At 50.0% G+C, this 18089-nt stretch overlaps 1 protein-coding gene across 1 annotated transcript in view; it reads right to left on the reverse strand.

Moving 5' to 3' along the window:
• LOC146421112 (uncharacterized) overlaps positions 1-18089 on the reverse strand; it is a 382384-nt gene that overhangs the window by 24190 nt on the left and 340105 nt on the right. The window contains exons 10-11 of the mRNA XM_085047575.1: positions 1825-1943; positions 1454-1572 (exon numbers count right to left, since the gene is read on the reverse strand). Of these exons, the coding sequence (XP_084903701.1) occupies positions 1454-1572; positions 1825-1943 (238 nt within the window). The remainder of the gene's footprint in view (positions 1-1453; positions 1573-1824; positions 1944-18089) is intronic.

Raw genomic sequence — 18089 nt, forward strand, 5'->3', positions numbered from 1 at the left:
CCAGGGACTCGTGAGAGCAGATCCTTGGGGCCAGGATTGCAGGGAGCCAAAGGCTCTGAGCAGGGAACTGGAATGCTCAGAGAAGCCTGGGTTGGTTGGAGGAAGCAGAAAGGCCAAGGCCTAACCCCAGTGACCAGTTTGTGGGTGATTGTTGCTCTACTCCAGAATTCCCCTGGAAAACCCCTGGGGAAGCCAAGGCAGGAGCAGCTGGGAAGGGCTGGCAATGCTGCTGCTGCTCCTGCTGGGAGCCCCGGCTGGGCCAGGCTGGCGCCCACTGCGCTGCGGCTCCTGCTGCTGCCAGAGCCGGGCGGGACTCGGGGACAGGGAATGGACACGGGGGGACAGCAAAGGCCGTGGGGCTGCAGTGATGTTGGCGCTCAGGACAGTGCCAGCACAGAGCTTTGGACATGAGGGGTCATGAGAGGCCATGCAAAGCTTCAGCCCTGGCAGGAGGGAGTCCTGCCATGTCCCCAGGGCAGGGCAGCTGTGAGGTGCCACAAGTGCAGATGTGGTGCAGAGCAGGCTCAGAGCACCTCTGGGAGGGGATGAGACCCTTCCCCAGCTCCAAACCACACCAAAACCACCATAAATAGGACTTTGCATCTTTAAAAGCAACTGGCAACTTGGAAGTGACCATACAGCTCAATCCCACTGCGAGAAGGAAGGGAATCTTCCCAGTGAGCTGCCATCCAGCCACTATTAACAATGGGTGGCATTTAGAAGTATAACACTAATAAGTAATACAAACAAATAATAGTAACAAAAATAACAAGAAATCAACCCCCAAATGCCAACACACAGCACCACACCAAAAGGATGAACCTCCTTTTTCTTTATTGCCCCAAGGCTCATGAGAAATAATCCTGTTATATAATACGAAAAACCCACTCAGGAACAGGTTTCCTCTCCCTTCATCACCCCAAACTTTGGCTGTCTCATTCCAGACCCTGCTCCACAGTCCCAATCCCCACCCCAACCCATCTCACCCCTTCTGGACATCAAGACCCCCTTCCCAAGCCCTGTTTCCACCCTTCCACCACTCCAATTCCCATCCCACCTATCCTGCCCCACCTAATGCCCATCTCACCCCTCTGGAACTTCATCCCACTTTACCCAATCCCCTTCCAGTGTCATCCCACCCTGAGGGGCTGTGGAATTGAGTCATCTTGGGCAGGGATTGAGCCATTTTGGGGTAACATTGAGTACTTTCCAGTGGAATCAAGTGGTTTTGAGGTACTGGATGAACCCTCTTGGCTTTTCAAACACAAAATGGAAAAAGAAACTGTACCAAATACCCCAGAAGCAGCAAATCATGCAGAATAGCTCCCGAACACTGAACACCCCTCCCAAAGAGCAGTAAAACCATGAGGCTTTCGGTAATAAGGCTGGAGCAGAAGACAAAGCTCTTGCTGCAGTTGGGGCTTGTGCAGGCCTTCTCTTACTGGTGGCCCCGTTGGTGTTTGGTCAAGTGAGAGCTCTGGGTGAAGCTCTTCCCACACTCAGGACACTCATAGGGTCTCTCCCCAGTGTGGATGCGCCGGTGCCTGATAAGGGTGGAGTTGTGCTGGAAGCCTTTCCTGCAGTGAGGGCAGCGGAAGGGCCTCTCGTCTGTGTGAATCCGCTCATGGAGGAGGAGATTGGAGGAGGTCTGAAACCTCTTCCCACACTTGGGACACTTGTAGGCCCTCTCCCCAGTGTGGATCATCTGGTGGCGAATCAGGTGGGAGTTCTGACTGAAGCTCTTCCCACATTCCCCACACTCATATGGCCGTTCCCCAGTGTGGATCATCTGGTGGCGGATCAGGTGGCATCTCCTGGTGAAACTCATCCCACATTCCCCACACTCATATGGCCGTTCCCCAGTGTGGATCATCTGGTGGCAGATCAGGAGAGAGCTTGTCCTGAAGGTCTTTTCACATTCCAAGCACTTGTAGGGCTTCTCCCTGGTATGAACCTGCTCATGGGCCATTTGCTCATAGCTCTGGCTCGATTGCTGGCCAATTCCCAGGCACAGGGTGGGTCTTTTCTCCTCACAGCACCCTGGGCTTGGTTTGGAGCCTCTCCTCATGTGGGATCTCCGGGGCTTTTCCTCCCCATTGGATTCCTGCACCATGGAGTTGCTCAAAATGGCCTCATCCATGAGGTTCTTCAGGGAGGTTTTGTCCTCCTTACTCTCTGTTGTCAGCTTGTTGCCTGGGGGAGGAAGGACAAGGAGAGGATTTGGGATTTGCCTCCATGCCAGAGGGAAGGGGAGGTGATCCCCCCAATCAATTCTCGGCATGATGGTGTCAGCAACAGGGGTGTCCTGCAGCCAGGGGCAATGCTGGGCTGGGAGATGGAGGAGAAGAGAGCAGGAAAGGGGAAGTGACTTCCTCCTCACCTGCCTGGCTCTCCCAGGGCATCTTCCTCTTCCTCACAGTCTCCTTCTCCATCCAGCCAAGTTTGGCAATGGGAAATCCTGTTTTGGGGGGAAAAACAAGGTGTGAGTTCATTGGGTTTGAAGGTTATTCCTGCCCCAGTCCATCTCTAGAAATCACTGGCTGTATAGTCACTGTAAAAAAACTCTGAAACGCTGTGCTGGTTTAAACTGGCAGGAGAAATGGATTCCCCCAAACTGCCCCAGGAGAGATTAAATGGGAGTCACAATCCACTAAAGAGATTACAAGAAATACAATGACACAGCTTTAACTCACAAAGGCAGAGTATAACCAGGCACCCTCGGAGAAGAACAGCATGGTGTTCCATAGTTCCTGTGCTGAGCGCCACATGCTCCCATTGTATGCCAAGAGAAAGCAAAAGGAAACCAAACCTGTTGGTCTGAGTGTTGGTCACAGTCCTTCTGAAGTGGTAGCTGCAGTCTTGTCTAAAGCAGTGGCTGCAGTCCTGTGGAAGTTCTGCTCCTCCTCCTCTGGATCTCTTGAGTTGGGTCCCACATCCTCAAACCCAGATAATATATACTCAGGTTCAGGTGGGAATGCTCAGTACCTCCCTCTGGGGAGACAGTTTCACAATGGAATGATGTCATCCATTGAGTCATGGGATATTTGGGGAGTCTTTTATGGTCTCAGTCGTTGTTGCTGCCCATTGTGCTGGTGCCATTGAGTCCACGATGGCCCATTAGCAGAAATGACCCCTCAGCTGGGTGGGACTGTACTGGTGCTTCCCTGGAGGGAGTCATCTCAGCTGACTCGTTGGTGTGAAGAAACAGAAACACTGCCTTGCCTTGCAGGGTTTGCCTCTCTTTCCTTATCTCATTTAACACCCAGCTGGTAGCCTCAGGGATCAGGGGTGCACTGGGCAGCTCCTGCAAACGACCTGTCATCAACAGCTCATCAGAAATGACTTAAGGGTAGTAGAATGCCTAGTTTGGTCACACCCACAGAGTGCTAAACTGGTGCCCTGCTCCTATAACCAGGACAGACTGGCAGTGAAATGTAAGATCTTGTTCCACTTGACTTTCAGCTATGTAATCCATTGGCAGAGTTCCTTCCAGCCGCAATCATCCCTTGAATCCCTCAGGGACTTGGTTCCCTTTCCTTCTTCCTTCTGCTTCAAGCTGGGAATGTGCTGGAAAATGTTCAGCAAAGCAAACTTTGCTGTCTGCTCTGGGAGCCCAAAAAGCAGCTGGACCTTGTCACCTGGCCCTGCACAGCTCCCGTGGGATGCATGGCAGAGCCAGGACTCTGGGAGCCTCGGGAATTGTCCTCTGGGATCCATGGATTTACAGGGGTAGAAGTTACTAATTTAGGGGGGCTAGAAGCTGAATAATAATCTTCTGGAACTTACTTAGGAGGCCTGAGTTTGGATAATGATTTACTAAGAACTGCTTGCTGAAAACAATATATCCGTTGCTTAATGATTTTTGCCTACCCAGTAAAAGGGAGGATATAGAAAGGAAAGCCAAATAATTGATAAAAATTACTGAGTTTGACGGAACATCCTGCTCTCAGACCCCCGAACTGGCTCAAGTGAGTTCTAAGGTTTGGACTTGGACCAAGAACCAAGGGGTCATGTGCAAGGAACCAAGGTGAAGAGTTCATCCTGAGGAAGACTACTAACTTTATCCCTCATTTATTTTCGGGACCCTTGCCCACAATTAATCTGTGACACTGAGCTTGTGTGAGCATATTTAAATGAACTTTGAACTCATTATAATACAAAGCTGGGATAGGTAATGAGTATGTATAGAAGCATCGTGTAACTTTATGCATATGTAACCTAATATAAACCAAGTGAAGAGCTGCTGACGGTGTGCATGCCTTTGGAGGGGCTGCTGCCCATGCACCCCAGCTGGAATAAAAGCACACCTACTTCAAAACTTTCTGAGTTGTGGAGTCTATCAGTGCTTCACCATGGCAGACACTGCAATGGGCTGGGATTCCAGTTTCCAGCAAGGAAAAGATGTTCCTGCCGTTGAAGGCAGAGCTCTTGTGGGACTGAAAGCCAAGTGGAGCAGGATAGTGCAATGAAATTTTACTGCCTGCCTATCTTGGCAATGACTCAGCTGTGATAACTCCCTTTGAGGAAGCACCAGCACAGTCCCACCCAGCCTGAGGGGTCATCTCTGCTAATGGGCCATTGTGAACTCATGGAATCAAGGGGTCATTGTGACATAGTGGGGCCTCATGGAACCCAGGAGTCCATTGTGACACTACGGAACCTCATGGAACCCAGGAGTCCATTGTGACCCTACGGAACCTCATGGAATGAAGGGGACACTGTGACACAGTTGGGCCTCATAGGAACTCAGGAGACCATCGGTGACAGAACAGGAGCTCATGGAACCTGTGGAGCATTGTGACACTGCAGGGCCTCATGGAAGCAGCGAGACCATTGTGACACTGAAGAACTTCACAGAACCAAATATGCACTGGGACACGGGAGGGCATCATGGGAACCAATGAACCATTTTTGGCAGTATGGAAGGTCATTGGATCAAGGACACATGGTGATAAAATGTGATCTTAAATGTCCATTGTGACCCTGAGGATCCAAGGAGACCATGGTGACACTACAGAACCTCATGGAACCATTATTCCATTGTGACACTGCTGGGCCTCAGGGAGCCAAGAAGATCATTGTGACACTGGGGAACCTCATGGACCCAAGCGGCCATTGTGACACTGGGGAACCAAGGAGTCCATTTCTGACAGGATGGAAACTCATGGAACCAATGGACCATTGTGACACTGCAGAACCAACACAGCTGCTGGACCTTGTCACCTGGCCCTGCACAGCTCCCTTGGGAGGCACGGCAGGACCAGCACCCTGGGAGCCTCAGGAATTCTGCTCCGGGATCAATGGCACACACTGCAAGGGTCTGGAATTCCAGTTTCTTGCAAGGAAAAGATGTTTCTGCCCTTGAAGACAAAGCTCCTCAGAAGGAGGAGCCAAAAGCCAAGTGGAGTAAAATCTTACAATGACATTTCACTGCCAGCCTTCATCACTTCATCCATGGTTGTTTTAGCTCATGGACTGGGAACAAAATCAGCAGAGGGTCTTTGGCTGGCAGCTGCCCTGGCTAAAGAGAGACACTGTGAGAGAAACAGAGCAGCCCAAGAGAGGCAGAAGAGAAAGGAGGGTGAAGCATGGAATAGACTCCACAACTCAGATAGTTATGAAGTAGGTATGTGTTTATTCCAGCTGGGGTGCATGGGCGGTAGCCCCTCCAGAAGCATGCACACTGTCAGCAGCTCTTCACTAGGTTTATATGAGGTTACAGGTTACATATGCATAAAGTTAGACAAAGCCCCTATACCTATTCATTACCTATCCCGGCTTCGTATTATAATGAGTTCTAAGTTCATTTAAATATGCTCGTGCAAGCGAAGTGTCTCAGATTAATTGTGGGCAGGGCTCCCAAATAATTAATGATGGGAAAATCAATAGTCTTCCTCACGATGAACTGTTCACCCTGTTCCCTTGCACATGTTCCCTTGGTTCTTGGTCCAAGTCCAAGCCTGAGAACCAACTTGTACCGGTCCTGGGGTCCAAGGGCGGGATGCTGTGTCACACTTAGTGGGTTTCTCAATTATTTGGCTCTCTTCTCTCTATCCTCCCCGATACTAGGTAGGCACAAAATCATTAGGCGAATAATAAGTGGTTTTCAGCAAGCAAATCTTAGTAAATCATTATCCAACCTCTGGCCCTCTAAATCAGTTCAAAAGTTATTATTATTATTATTACTATCCAGCTTCTAGTTCTTTTAAATTAATAATTTCTATTTTACCCTAAATCATATGGGAGTGTTGAGGGTACTTTCTGCACCTTGTGACTCAACAAGACCTTCTGTGAGAAATTTTGGGGTGGACCATGACCCCCATTCCTGTCTCCCTGAGCCACTGGGAGGGAGGGGGGAGAGAATCAGGAATAAAGTGAGACCTAGGAGGGAGGCAGGGATTGGGAAAAGGTGGGTTAGGATTTGTTTTACTTCTCATTTTTCCTGCTCTGATTCTGACGGGGGATAAATCCAATTAGTATCCCCCAGTCGACTCCCCTTTGCCCAGAATCCATACAGGATCTCTTCCTGCCCTTATCCCAGCTCAGGAGCCTTTCCTTGTATTTTTTCCCCACCCAGGTGTGGAGGGGAGAGGGATGTGACACATTTGGGGGACACCAGGAATCCAGCCAGGATCATCACACCACACACAGTCATGGGAATCAGCCAGAGGAGCCCATTTACCCCTGAACAGAATCCAGAATAGGAGAATTTGGGGTCAGGGAGAAAGTCAGATCCATCAGGACACCCATGGTCTCAGGGACACCCAGAGATGAAACAGCCATAAGCCTGAAATCTGGCTCCATGGAATGCCTGGAATCCTCCAGGATGATCTGGTTCCTTGTCTCTCCTGATGGTCTGGATGAGGGGATTCAGGGCTACCTCAGTACATTCATAGATGAGCTGTGGTGAAGACCATGGGGGGAGCAGGTGGTCACCCTGCAGCCCATGGAGTCCACAGGGGTGCAGAGATCCACCCACAGCCCATGCCAGAGGAGCTGGTGGATGCCTAGAGGAAGCTGTGGGAGTCTCATATAAAGAGTTAAAGCTGTAAAGGCCTTGCAAGGGAGAGAAAGGCCTTGATCCTGGGGTGGAAGCAGCCTGGCCTCAGCTCGGGAGAGTCTGCACCTTATGGACCAGAGGACTCACGTTGCAGAAGAAATTTTGGTGGGATGTTGCTCATGAGATTGGACCCATGCCAATGAAGTTCCCAGAGGACCGTCTCTTGTGGGAGAGACCCCTTGGCTGAGTAGAAGACTCGTCTCCCTGACAGACTGACCAGAGAACAAACCCCTTACCCTGTCCCTGCCTGTGCTGTTGGTTGGAAAGAGGGAGGGGGGTGAGCAGAGAAACTGCTTCTTAAGAGGGAAGGGGTGAGAGCAGAGAAACTGTCTTAAGAGAGAGAGAATGAGCAGACACAAATAGTATTTTTAGTAGAAGAATTGTGGTGATGAATAGGTTTATGGATTTGCTCTATGGACTAAGAAAATACCCCAAACCCTGTCCCCTACCCGAGCTGTTGGTTGATAGGAGGGAGGGAGTGAATAGAAAATGGGTTCTTAAGAGGGTTCTTATTTTTACCACTCATTTTTCCTCCGACTCAGTTAGGTAATTAACTCACTTTGCAACTTTAAGTTTGAAGCCTGCTTGCCCTTTTCATCCATGCGTCCCCTTGTCAATGTCCTATCTCACTTAACTCATGAATTTGGTGTGTGTTTAACAGGATTTTTTCCTTTCCCCTCTCCTGCGGCAAGAGAGAGCAGGGGTGCCTGGCATTTAGTCAGGGTCAAACCCCTACATGTGATCTCTTGCCTCTTTGGCAGCCTGGAAATGGCTGGAACATGCCCAGGGGCAGCTGTGACTGTCAGTGACTTCCCAGCTCTTTAGGAGGATGGAGAATGCAGGGATGTCACCATGGAGCCCCTGTGAGTGCCTGTGACCTGCCAGCTCCTTAGCAGCATGGAGACACGTGGCATGTCACCCCTGAGACCCTGTTGTAGACTGCAATCTCCGTGCAGGTGGTTTGGCAAATGGGAGACTCCTGGGATGTCCCTATGGAGTCGCTGGGATTGTGTGTGTGCTGTCAGTGTTCCTTCAGAGAAGAGTTCAGGGGCAACAAAATTATCAATAAACTTACTGAAGAACACATTCCATACTAAACAGCCAAACAAATCAATGATAAAAGATTTTCAGCCCAGGGGACTGGCTGTGGGTGTGGGAAAGCACCTGGGATGAGTTATCAATCAGGGGCAGACAAGGAACAGCTGGGACACAGGGAGCTGCCTGAAGGAGGGGTAACTGTGGACCAATTATCAGAGGAGTGATATAATGCCAGAGGCCCATGAGCAGAGGGCTCTCAGGGAGTGGCTCTTAGCAGGGAGGCTTCACACCTTTCTGCAGGCATTCAGGAACTTGGTTGACAAACAGGACAGACTGGCAAAATACTCTTGGATTCCCCAGCCAACAGTATTGTTCAGAGGGTGAAACAAGCCTAAGGTAAGAGCTTTGTAGCTTTTTACTCTAAACCTATGCCATGGCCTTGTGCTGAGCAAGATGGGCAAGTGGTCGGGGGATCCTCTGCTGACTGAATCCTCCCTCCAACTTCATCTTGTCTAAAATTTTCTGGAGCTGTAAAATGGGGCAGTTGATATGTTTATTCCAGGGAATGACTGGCAGCCAGACCAGTCCTTTAGACTGGGTTGACCTGGTGTTCAGAAAGGTGGGGGTTGACCCCCCTGACTGATAAATTGCTGGACCTGATGTCCAGAAATTCACAATCTGCCCCTCCATGATTTGGTGGGAAATGAAACAGAGCTGGTGAGATTGGAATTTTATAACTTGGGATTGTTTTGTTTGACTAATGAGAATGTACATTTTACCCATGCTGTGGAAGGATTTGGCCAGGCTGCTGGAGGTACACTAAGATCTTCCACCTAAACACAACATGGGAAGGAACAGCTGCCGCCAGAGCACCAGAGAGAACAGTGGCAGAAGAAACAGCAAAGAACCAGAGGGTGGCACACCGAGCACATCCCACCCTGGACCAGCAAACAGCACTGATTCAGCATGAGAGGACATCCAAATGGTGATGATTCCCAACAAAAATTCAGCCTGTCCATGCTGTGGGACCCGGATGCGCCGTGCGTCGGGCTTGACTGAACACCTGAAAAGAGACCATGGGAAAAGCAGGGTTTGGTTTCAGTGTGCTAAGTGTGGTAAGCAAAACACTAACTTTCATAGTGTTACTTGTCACTATCCCAAGTGCAAGGGATCTCCAGCTGGGGGGTGGATCTGTCATGTCTGTGGTAGGAATTTTTTGACCAAGATTGGCCTTGGTCAACACAAGAGTCATATGCATCCTGTCACCATGAAGCAGGAAAGGATGGCTGCATCCCGCCCCAAAAAGAGCTCTGCCCGAGGAGCACACAAAAGAGTATGGACAAAAGAGGAGGAACAGCTTTTGATTAAACTGGAGCCACAGTTTGAAGGAAAGAGAAACATCAATGAATTAATTGCAGAACACATTCCTTCAAAAACACCTAAGCAAGTAAGTGAAAAAAGGAGACTGTTACGCAAGGGACCAGCAAGGGACCAGGAAAAAGAGGCAGAGATGACTTCTAAATCAGAAGATGATGAGGAGCAGCTGGGGAACATTGACCCCAGGAGGGGCAATTAATAGTAGATTGTGTGACAGGCAGCCTCATTCAGACTCATTATTTGTAAGTGTCACACATGTAAAGATTTTCCGATTCCAGTAATTAATTTCAGATGGATTTCCTTCTGTTCCATGGCAAACACAAAGTGCTATCCTTGTTAGACTTAGCCATCACTTTTGAAACCTTTTCATTTTAAAGACAATTATTTTGGTCTGATTTACATATGGTTATGTATCAATTTTCCAAATTTAGATTTAAGTCCATGTGGTAATTACTAATGTGGCCATTTTTTTATATGTGTGTGTTAAAAAGGGTACCACTCTTTTCTTTCTGGCTTACTTGCCCTCTTGCATCTGAAGGCATACAATTATTACAAGGTTCTGCTATGACAGCTGGGACTGATCCAGGAACAACCCTGTGGGTAACACTGTTCTGGGAATATAAAAAAGGAAACTATTTAATTAGTTTAATTTTGGAATTTTTGTGTTTCATTGCAGCTTTTAATGGATTAACTCTTTATTTTATTGTCTAATATTGTTCTTTTGTGTTCCTCTTTGTCTGGAGTTAATTTTATTCAAATAAAAGGAGCCTCTGGCTGTAGATCTCACAGTTGCAAGGGTATTCAGCAGTTCTTTTTGCTTCTGTGGCTTTAGTGGCTCCTTGTCTCACATCTGGACACACTTAGCTTTTTAGCTGATGAGGACACACTTGAGTGTTCAAAGTTGTTTATGATATTGAAACAAACTTGCACAATAATATGTGTTAGAGTGGGGGGAAGGATGAATTCCTGCTTCCTTTACCCCCTTTTGGAAATTCTTCTATTTTCTGCTAGCTAGTTTCATATTGCAACATCACCTGTTCTGTTGATCAGCCACAGTTTGGTTGTTGCTCTCAATGCCAGCAGAAGCAGTGGCTGAAGCAGCAGCTGCTGACAGTGCCCCAAGCCCTGGGGCCAGAGGGGTCCCTTGGCTGCAGGGCTGGGAGGGAGCTGCCCCTTGTTCTCACTGTGCCTCACGCAAAGCTGGGCCCCTCACAAGTGGGTAGCACAGCAAACAGGGAGCCTGCCAGTCTCTTCCAGCCGTGTCTGCTCAGAGTTTGGCCCTTGGAGCTTCAGGTGGACAAAGGTAGCTCTTCTGGTCCCTCTGGGTGTCCCCATGTTCAGCAGTGCTGCTCCATCACTCTGTGCACAGTGACAGGGAAAAGCCTCAGCCCTGCAGGGACCAGGAGCTGCTGGGCTCTGCCTGAGCAGCTCAGCCAGCAGGAAGGGAGCTGCTCCACATGAGAACCAGGAGCAATGGACACTCATTTTTGTCTTTCAAGAAAATAAAAGGGAAAAGGAAAAAAAATTAGATAAAATATGAAAGATAAAAACAAAACTCAAGTGTGTATTGAAAATTCTTCTGTAACTTTGGATGAAGAGGTAACTGATTTTTTTTCTTTGAAAAAGAGAAGTCAGGATTTACTCTCTAAATATGCTGGTGGCATGGATCCGTCTTACTGACCTCAGCACCCTTTTAAAAAAGATTTTAAATATCGCTCACTGAAATCTCACTGCCAGCCTGTCCTGGTTACAGTTTAGCACTTTGGTTACACCCACAGAGTGCTAAACTGTAACCAAAGTGGTCATTCTACTCCCCTGAGGTCCTTTCTGATGAGCTGTTGATGAGAGGTCGTTTGCAGGAGCTGCCCAGTGCACCCCTGATCCTTCAGGATACGAGCTGGGTGTTAAATGAGATAAGGAAGAAGAGGCAAACCCTGCAAGGCAAAGACAGTTTTCTGTTTCTTCACACCAATGACTGAGCAGTGATAACTCCCTCCAGGGAAGCACCAGCACAGTCCCATTCAGCCTGAGGGGTCATCTCTGCTAATGGGCCATCGTGGACTCAATGGCACCAGCACAATGGGCAGCTGAGACAATTTAGACCATCAAAGGCTCCCCAAATATCCCATGACTCACAGGATGACATCATTGCATTGTCAGACTCCCTGCCCAGGTGGAGGTACTGAGCATTCCCACCTGAACCTGAGCATATAAAATCTGGCTTTGGGGCTGTGGGACACCACTTCCACTCAACTGATCCAGAGGAGGAGCAGAACTTCCACAAGACCACCATTTGGTAGGATCTCAACCATCGCTCTGACCTACAGGCAGCCAGGTTGTACTCAATCTTTGTGGGTTAAAAGCAGTTTTCTCTGTATCATTGCATTTATTGTAATCTCTTTAGTGAATTGTTACTCTGACCTGTAATGTCTGTTGGTGCAGTTGAGTGGGATTCATTTATCCTGACAGTTTAGTTTAAATGAGCACAGTGGTTTTGGATGTTTGGAGTATGAATTACTTCCAAGCTGTGCCAAAAACATCCCTTGGGGGGTGTTGGGGTGTCCCTGGGAGGTGTTTCTGGGTGTCCTGGTGGTGGCTGCCAGCAGAGCCCCAGTGGTGGGCAGAGGGATGCAAGGACCCCCCTTGCAGTGAGGGTTGGGTTTCCCAAAGCAAGCACTGCCACCTCCAGCCCAGAGCCAGGGGGCTGTGGGACCCCCAGGGAGAACCAGATGGGAGGAACCCTGGGATGTCCAGACTGTGGAGGATGGAGAGGGCAATACCAGGACCAGGGGACTGCTGGCAGTCTGGAGGAGAGGGAGTCTGGAGGTGGGGAACCCTGTGACCCCAAGGACCCCAAAATGGGGAGCCCAGAGAAGGGGGGAATGCCAGGACATCTGGAAAATTCAAAAGCCTGGGGTGGGGGAGAGAGGTGACTCCTTGGACACCCACACCCTGAAGCACTTAGGGAAGAAGCAACCTATGGAAAACCCAAAACCCCCTGGCATCCCTAAGTGAGGGGACCCTGGAGGAGAGGGACCAGCATGACCCCAAAGTGGGGAGACTGGAGAGGAAGAAATTTGGGGATTCCAAGGACCCACAAAAGCAAAGGGAGGCTGGGGTCCATCTAGATGTGGGAAGCCCAATACATGCAGAACCCCCAGCAGCCAGGATGGGAGGGACCCCCAGAATTCCAAAGTGGAGAGACCAAAGAAAGGAACTCCGGGGATTGTTTTGGGGTTTTTTTGTTGGTTTTTTTTTTTTTTTCAAAATCATAGTGCTCTGGAGGTTTTTATGGACACCAGATGCCCTGTGACTTCTAGAAATGGACTCGAGCAGGAAGACCTTCAAACCTAACATACATGCTCACACCTTGTTTTTCCCCTCCAAACCAGGATTTCCCATTCCCAAACCTTGGCTGGATGGAGGAGGAGGCTGTGAGGAAGAGGAAGATGCCCCAGGACAGCCAGGCAGGTGAGGAGGAAGTCACTGCCCCATTCCCCCTCTTTTTTTCTCCATCTTCCAGCCCAACATCATCCCTGGCTGCAGGACAACCCTGCTGCTGACACTGTCCTGCCAAGAATGGACTGAGGGGAATCTCCTTCCCCTTTCCTTTTGGCACGTAGGCAAATCTAAAATCCTCTCGTGTTTCCACCCCCAGGCAATGACCTGGGAATGGAGACCATGGAGGAAAAATCCTCCCTGAAGAACCTCATGGAAGAGGCTGATTTGAACAGCTCCATGGTGCAGGAGTCCAATGGGGAGGAAAAGCCCCGGAGATCCCACACAAGGAGAGGCTCCAAACCAAGCCCAGGGTGCTGTGAGGAGCAAAGACCCACCCTGTGCCAGGAAATTGGCCAGCAATCGAGCCAGAGCTATGAGCAGGTGGCCCATGAGCAGCTTCCCACTGGGGAGAAGCCCTACAAGTGCTTGGAATGTGGGAAGAGCTTCAGGACAAGCTCTCTCCTGATCCGCCACCAGATGATCCACACTGGGGAACGGCCCTACAAGTGTGGGGAATGTGGGACAAGTTTCACCAGGAGATCTCAACTTATCTGCCACCAGATGATCCACACTGGGGAACGGCCATATGAGTGTGGGGAATGTGGGAAGAGCTTCAGAGACAGCTCGCACCTGATCCGCCACCAGAGGATCCATACTGGGGAGAGGCCCTACAAGTGTCCCAAGTGTGGGAAGAGGTTTCAGAGTAGCTCCAATCTCCTCCTCCATGAGCGGATTCACACACAGGAGAGGCCCTTCCGCTGCCCTGACTGCGGGAAAGGCTTCAAGCTCAACTCCACCCTCATCATCCACCGGCGCATCCACACAGGGGAGAGACCCTATGAGTGTCCCGAGTGTGGGAAGAGCTTCACCCAGAGCTCTAAGATGACCAGACACCAACGGAGCCACCAGTAAGAGAAGCCCTGCACAAGCCCCGACTGCAGGAAGATCTTTTTCTTCTGCTCCAGCCTTATTACCTAAAGCCTCATGGTTTTACTGCTCTTTGGGAGGGGTGTTTGGTGTTCAGGAGCAATTCTGGATGATTTGGTGCTTCTGGGTATTTGGTACAGTTTCTTTCTCCATTTTGTGTTTGAAAAGCCAAGAGGGTTCATCCAGTACCTCAAAACCACTCAATTCCACTGGAAAGTACTCAATCTTACCCCAAAATGGCTCAATCCCTGCCCAAAATGACTCAATTCCACAGCCCCTCAGGGTGGGATGACATTGGAAGGGATTGGGCAAAGTGGGATGCAGTTCTGGTGGGGTGAGATGGGCATTGGGTGGGGCAGGATGGGTGGGATGGGAATTGGAGTGGTGGAAGGGTGGAAATAGGGCTTGGGAATGGGGTCTTGATGTCCAGGAGGGGTGGGATGGGTTGGGGTGGGGATTGGAGTGTGGAGCAGGGTCTGGAATGAGACAGCCAAAGGTTGGGGTGATGAAGGGAGTGGAACTTGTTCCTGAGTGGGTTTTTCGTATTATATAACAGGATTATTTCTCATGAGCCTTGTGGCAATAAAGAAGAAGGAGGTTCATCCTTTTGGTGTGGTGCTGTGTGTTGGCATTTGGGGGTTGATTTCTTGTTATTGTTGTTACTATTATTTGTTTGTATTACTTATTAGTGTTATACTTCTAAATCCCACCCATTGTTAATAGTGGCTGGATGGCAGCTCACTGGGAAGATTCCCTTCCTTCTTACAGTGGGATTGAGCTGTATGGTCACTTCCAAGTTGCCAGTGGCTTCTGAAGACCCATAGTTCTATTTATGGTGGTTTAGGTGTGGTTTGGAGCCGGGGAAGGGTCACATCCCCTCCCAGAGGTGCTCTGAGCCTGCTCTGCACCACATCTGCACTTGTGGCACCTCCCAGCTGCCCTGCCCTGGGGACATGGCAGGACTCCCTCCTGCCAGGGCTGAGGCTTTGCATGGCCTCTCATGACCCCTCATGTCCAAAGCTCTGTGCTGGCACTGGTCTGAGTGCCAACATCACTGCAGCCCCACGGCCTTTGCTGTCCCCCCGTGTCCATTCCCTGTCCCCGAGTCCCGCCCGGCTCTGGCAGCAGCAGGAGCCGCAGCGCAGTGGGCGCCAGCCTGGCCCAGCCGGGGCTCCCAGCAGGAGCAGCAGCATTGCCAGCCCTTCCCAGCTGCTCCTGCCTTGGCTTCCCCAGGGGTTTTTCCAGGGCAATTCTGGAGTACAGCAACAATCACCCACAAACTGGTCACTGGGGTCAGCCCTTGGCCTTTCTGCTTCCTCCAACCAACCCAGGCTTCTCTGAGCATTCCAGTTCCCTGCTCAGAGCCTTTGGCTCCCTGCAATCCTGGCCCCAAGGATCTGCTCTCACGAGTCCCTGGGGAGCCTTTGGCAGTCCCTGCCTTCAGTGGCACCCAATGATGCTCCAAGGGACTTGGAGTTTTGTTTCTGACTCCTTGAGCAGCTTCTTCAACCTTCTCTCAGTCCCTGAGGGTCACAGACTCAGCTCCACCTTGGGGTTCATTAAACTACAGAAAGCCCTCAAAAGTTCTTTGTCTGCCTTCCATCGTCTTCAAGTGTTCAGGGCTTGTACAGCTATTGGAGTCAGTTTGGTGTTCTTTTAAGGAGGAAGTTTTCAAAGTGCACCCATGACTTTTCTTTAACGTCAAGGAAATATTTTTTTATATTTCTGTTCCGAGAAGACATGATAGAAGCATTCCCCAAGTGACTTTGATGCTGAATGTCTCCTTAGGAGGTCTGGGCATGTAGAAGAATGAGCCCCTTGAGGGCTGACCCTGTTGGGACAACCTGCTCCTCACCCCCAACCTCACCATGGCTGACATTGCTCACCTGGCACTGACATCCCTGTTCCCTGCATCGCAAACTTGTCCCCTGAGCTCTGCAGCTGGCTGTCCCAGCCCATTGCTCCATGTCCCACCTGCTCTCCTCAGGGCTCTGCCTGCACACGGGCCCAGGAGGAGTTTCCTGTTTGTGAGGAAAGAATGGAAAAGCGTGAGCAGGTTTCCTACACAACAAACCCCACTCAGGAACCACATGCTCAGTACAGGCTGCCTCTGATGATGTCACCTTTCTACCAGGGACAATGTGACCAGAAGTGATCTCTGTAAGCAGAATTCTCTGTATCTTGAAGGAGAATTCTCTGTCCCTGTCCTTTCCCTTGATCTCAGTTGCAGATGGAAGTTGCTGGTGCCATTCTCACCTTTAACCCCTCTTTTGAATACAAACAGATGTGCCCAAGAATGTGTTAAGCAGGTGTTGCTCAATGTTAATGCAAAGCTTTTGTGTTCCCAATGGAATCACAGAGATCATTGTGACACTTTGTGGCCACATGGAACCATGGAGACCAAAGTGACACTGCAGGGCCTCATAGGTGAAGGGAGACCATTGTGACTCTGTGGCACCTCATGGAACCAAGGGGTCATTGTGACACAGTGGGGCCTCATGGAACCCAGGAGTGCATTGTGACACTACAGAACCTGATGGAATGAAGGGGACACTGTGACACTGTGGGGCCTCGTTGGAACTCAGGAGACCATTGCTGACAGAACAGGAGCTCATGGAATGGGGAGAGCCAGGCCCGGGGACATGGCTGCAATGGTGATGGCTGTGAGGTCACTGCCACTGCAGCAGCCTGCTTGGCCCTCAGCTGACATTCTGGCCAGGAGTGTTGTGAGGTCACCCAGCATGTCAGAGAACCCACACAACAGGAATTCCATCCTTGGGGAGGAGAGGGGTTTCACTATGTCAGGTTGCACAAAGCTCCTGTCCTTGGACAATTGCTGGGATGGGGCATCAACTTCACTGGAAAAACAGTTGATGTTTTGTGCCAATCTCATGGTAAAAAGTTCCTTCCTTATAACAAATCTAAATCCACTCTCGTTTAGTTTAAACATATTGACCTTTCTTCTGTCACTGTAAACTTTGGGAAAAAATGACACTCCATTTTCCTTGCACTTTGACTAATATTTTTCCTTTGTCAAAACCTTGGAGAGGACTCAAAAATCTCCCTAGATGGGGTTTGGAGGCCTCATCACATAAGCAAGTTGTGCAGTTACAGAGTGGGCTGTGTAACACCATTGAGTGGCTGTATGACACCACAGAGTGGGCTGTGTGACATTACTGACTAGCTTGTGACACCACAGAGCAGGCTGTGACAGCCCACAGCAGGGTGTGATATGTGACATCATAGAGTGGTCTGTGGCATCACAGTGTGGCTGAATGACATCACACAGCAGGCTGTGAGGTCATAGAGTGGACTTGTGACACCACAGGGTGGTGATGTGACATCACAAAGGGGGCTGTGAAAACAGCTGTGTGACATCATAGAGTAGGTTGTGACATCATGGAATGGGCTGTGACATCACAGGGCAGAATTATGTGATCATAGCAAAGGCTGTGTGACATCACTGAGGGGGCTGGAAACACAGGGTGAAGTGTGACATCACAGGATGGATGTGTGACATCACAGGAGGGCTGTGTGACATCAAAGGGTGGCTGTGTGAGGTCACTGAAGAGGTCACTCTGCCCCAGCCCCCCTCACAGTTCCCCCAGACAAGTCCAACGCTGCTCGTGCACAGCAGGGTCCCCTGTCCCCCCAGGTCCCCCCTGCCCCCCAGTGCCACAGCCTCCCCCAGAGGATGTTCCACGAGATCGACCCCCAGAGCCTGACACGGGGACAGAGGGGACAGGGCCCTGGGGGGTGGGACAAGGGGACAGAGACCCCCTGGCAGTGTCCCTGTGTCCCCAGGGTGAGAGCCTGGCCCAGGGCTCCTTCACCCTGTTATGAACAAGGTCTTGAGAGCACTTAAAAAATCCCCAGCAAGGGATCAGCAAACACCAGATTTAATATTAAGTACGACAGCACAACAAAGTTCCTTGGCAAGAGTCACTCTGCTCCTGACTGGACAGTTCAGGCACACCTAGGGAAAAAAGCAACAACAAAAGCAAGGAAATCCAGGCAATCAAACCAGAAATGAACCAAGAACTGTCCCTGTGTGTGTGTTTAGGTGGGTGTGTGACACAAAAGGACAGTGAGGGCAAGGATAAAAGGAATATGGCCTGAAAGCTTAACCGGCCTCAAACTTAAAAGAACTTAACTTCTACATTAACCTTAACTTATACCTTAAACT

The sequence above is a fragment of the Lichenostomus cassidix genome, unplaced genomic scaffold (genome assembly GCF_008360975.1).
Source record: "Lichenostomus cassidix isolate B80296 unplaced genomic scaffold, HeHo_3.0 HiC_scaffold_43, whole genome shotgun sequence".
In the NCBI taxonomy this organism is placed as follows: domain Eukaryota; kingdom Metazoa; phylum Chordata; class Aves; order Passeriformes; family Meliphagidae; genus Lichenostomus; species Lichenostomus cassidix.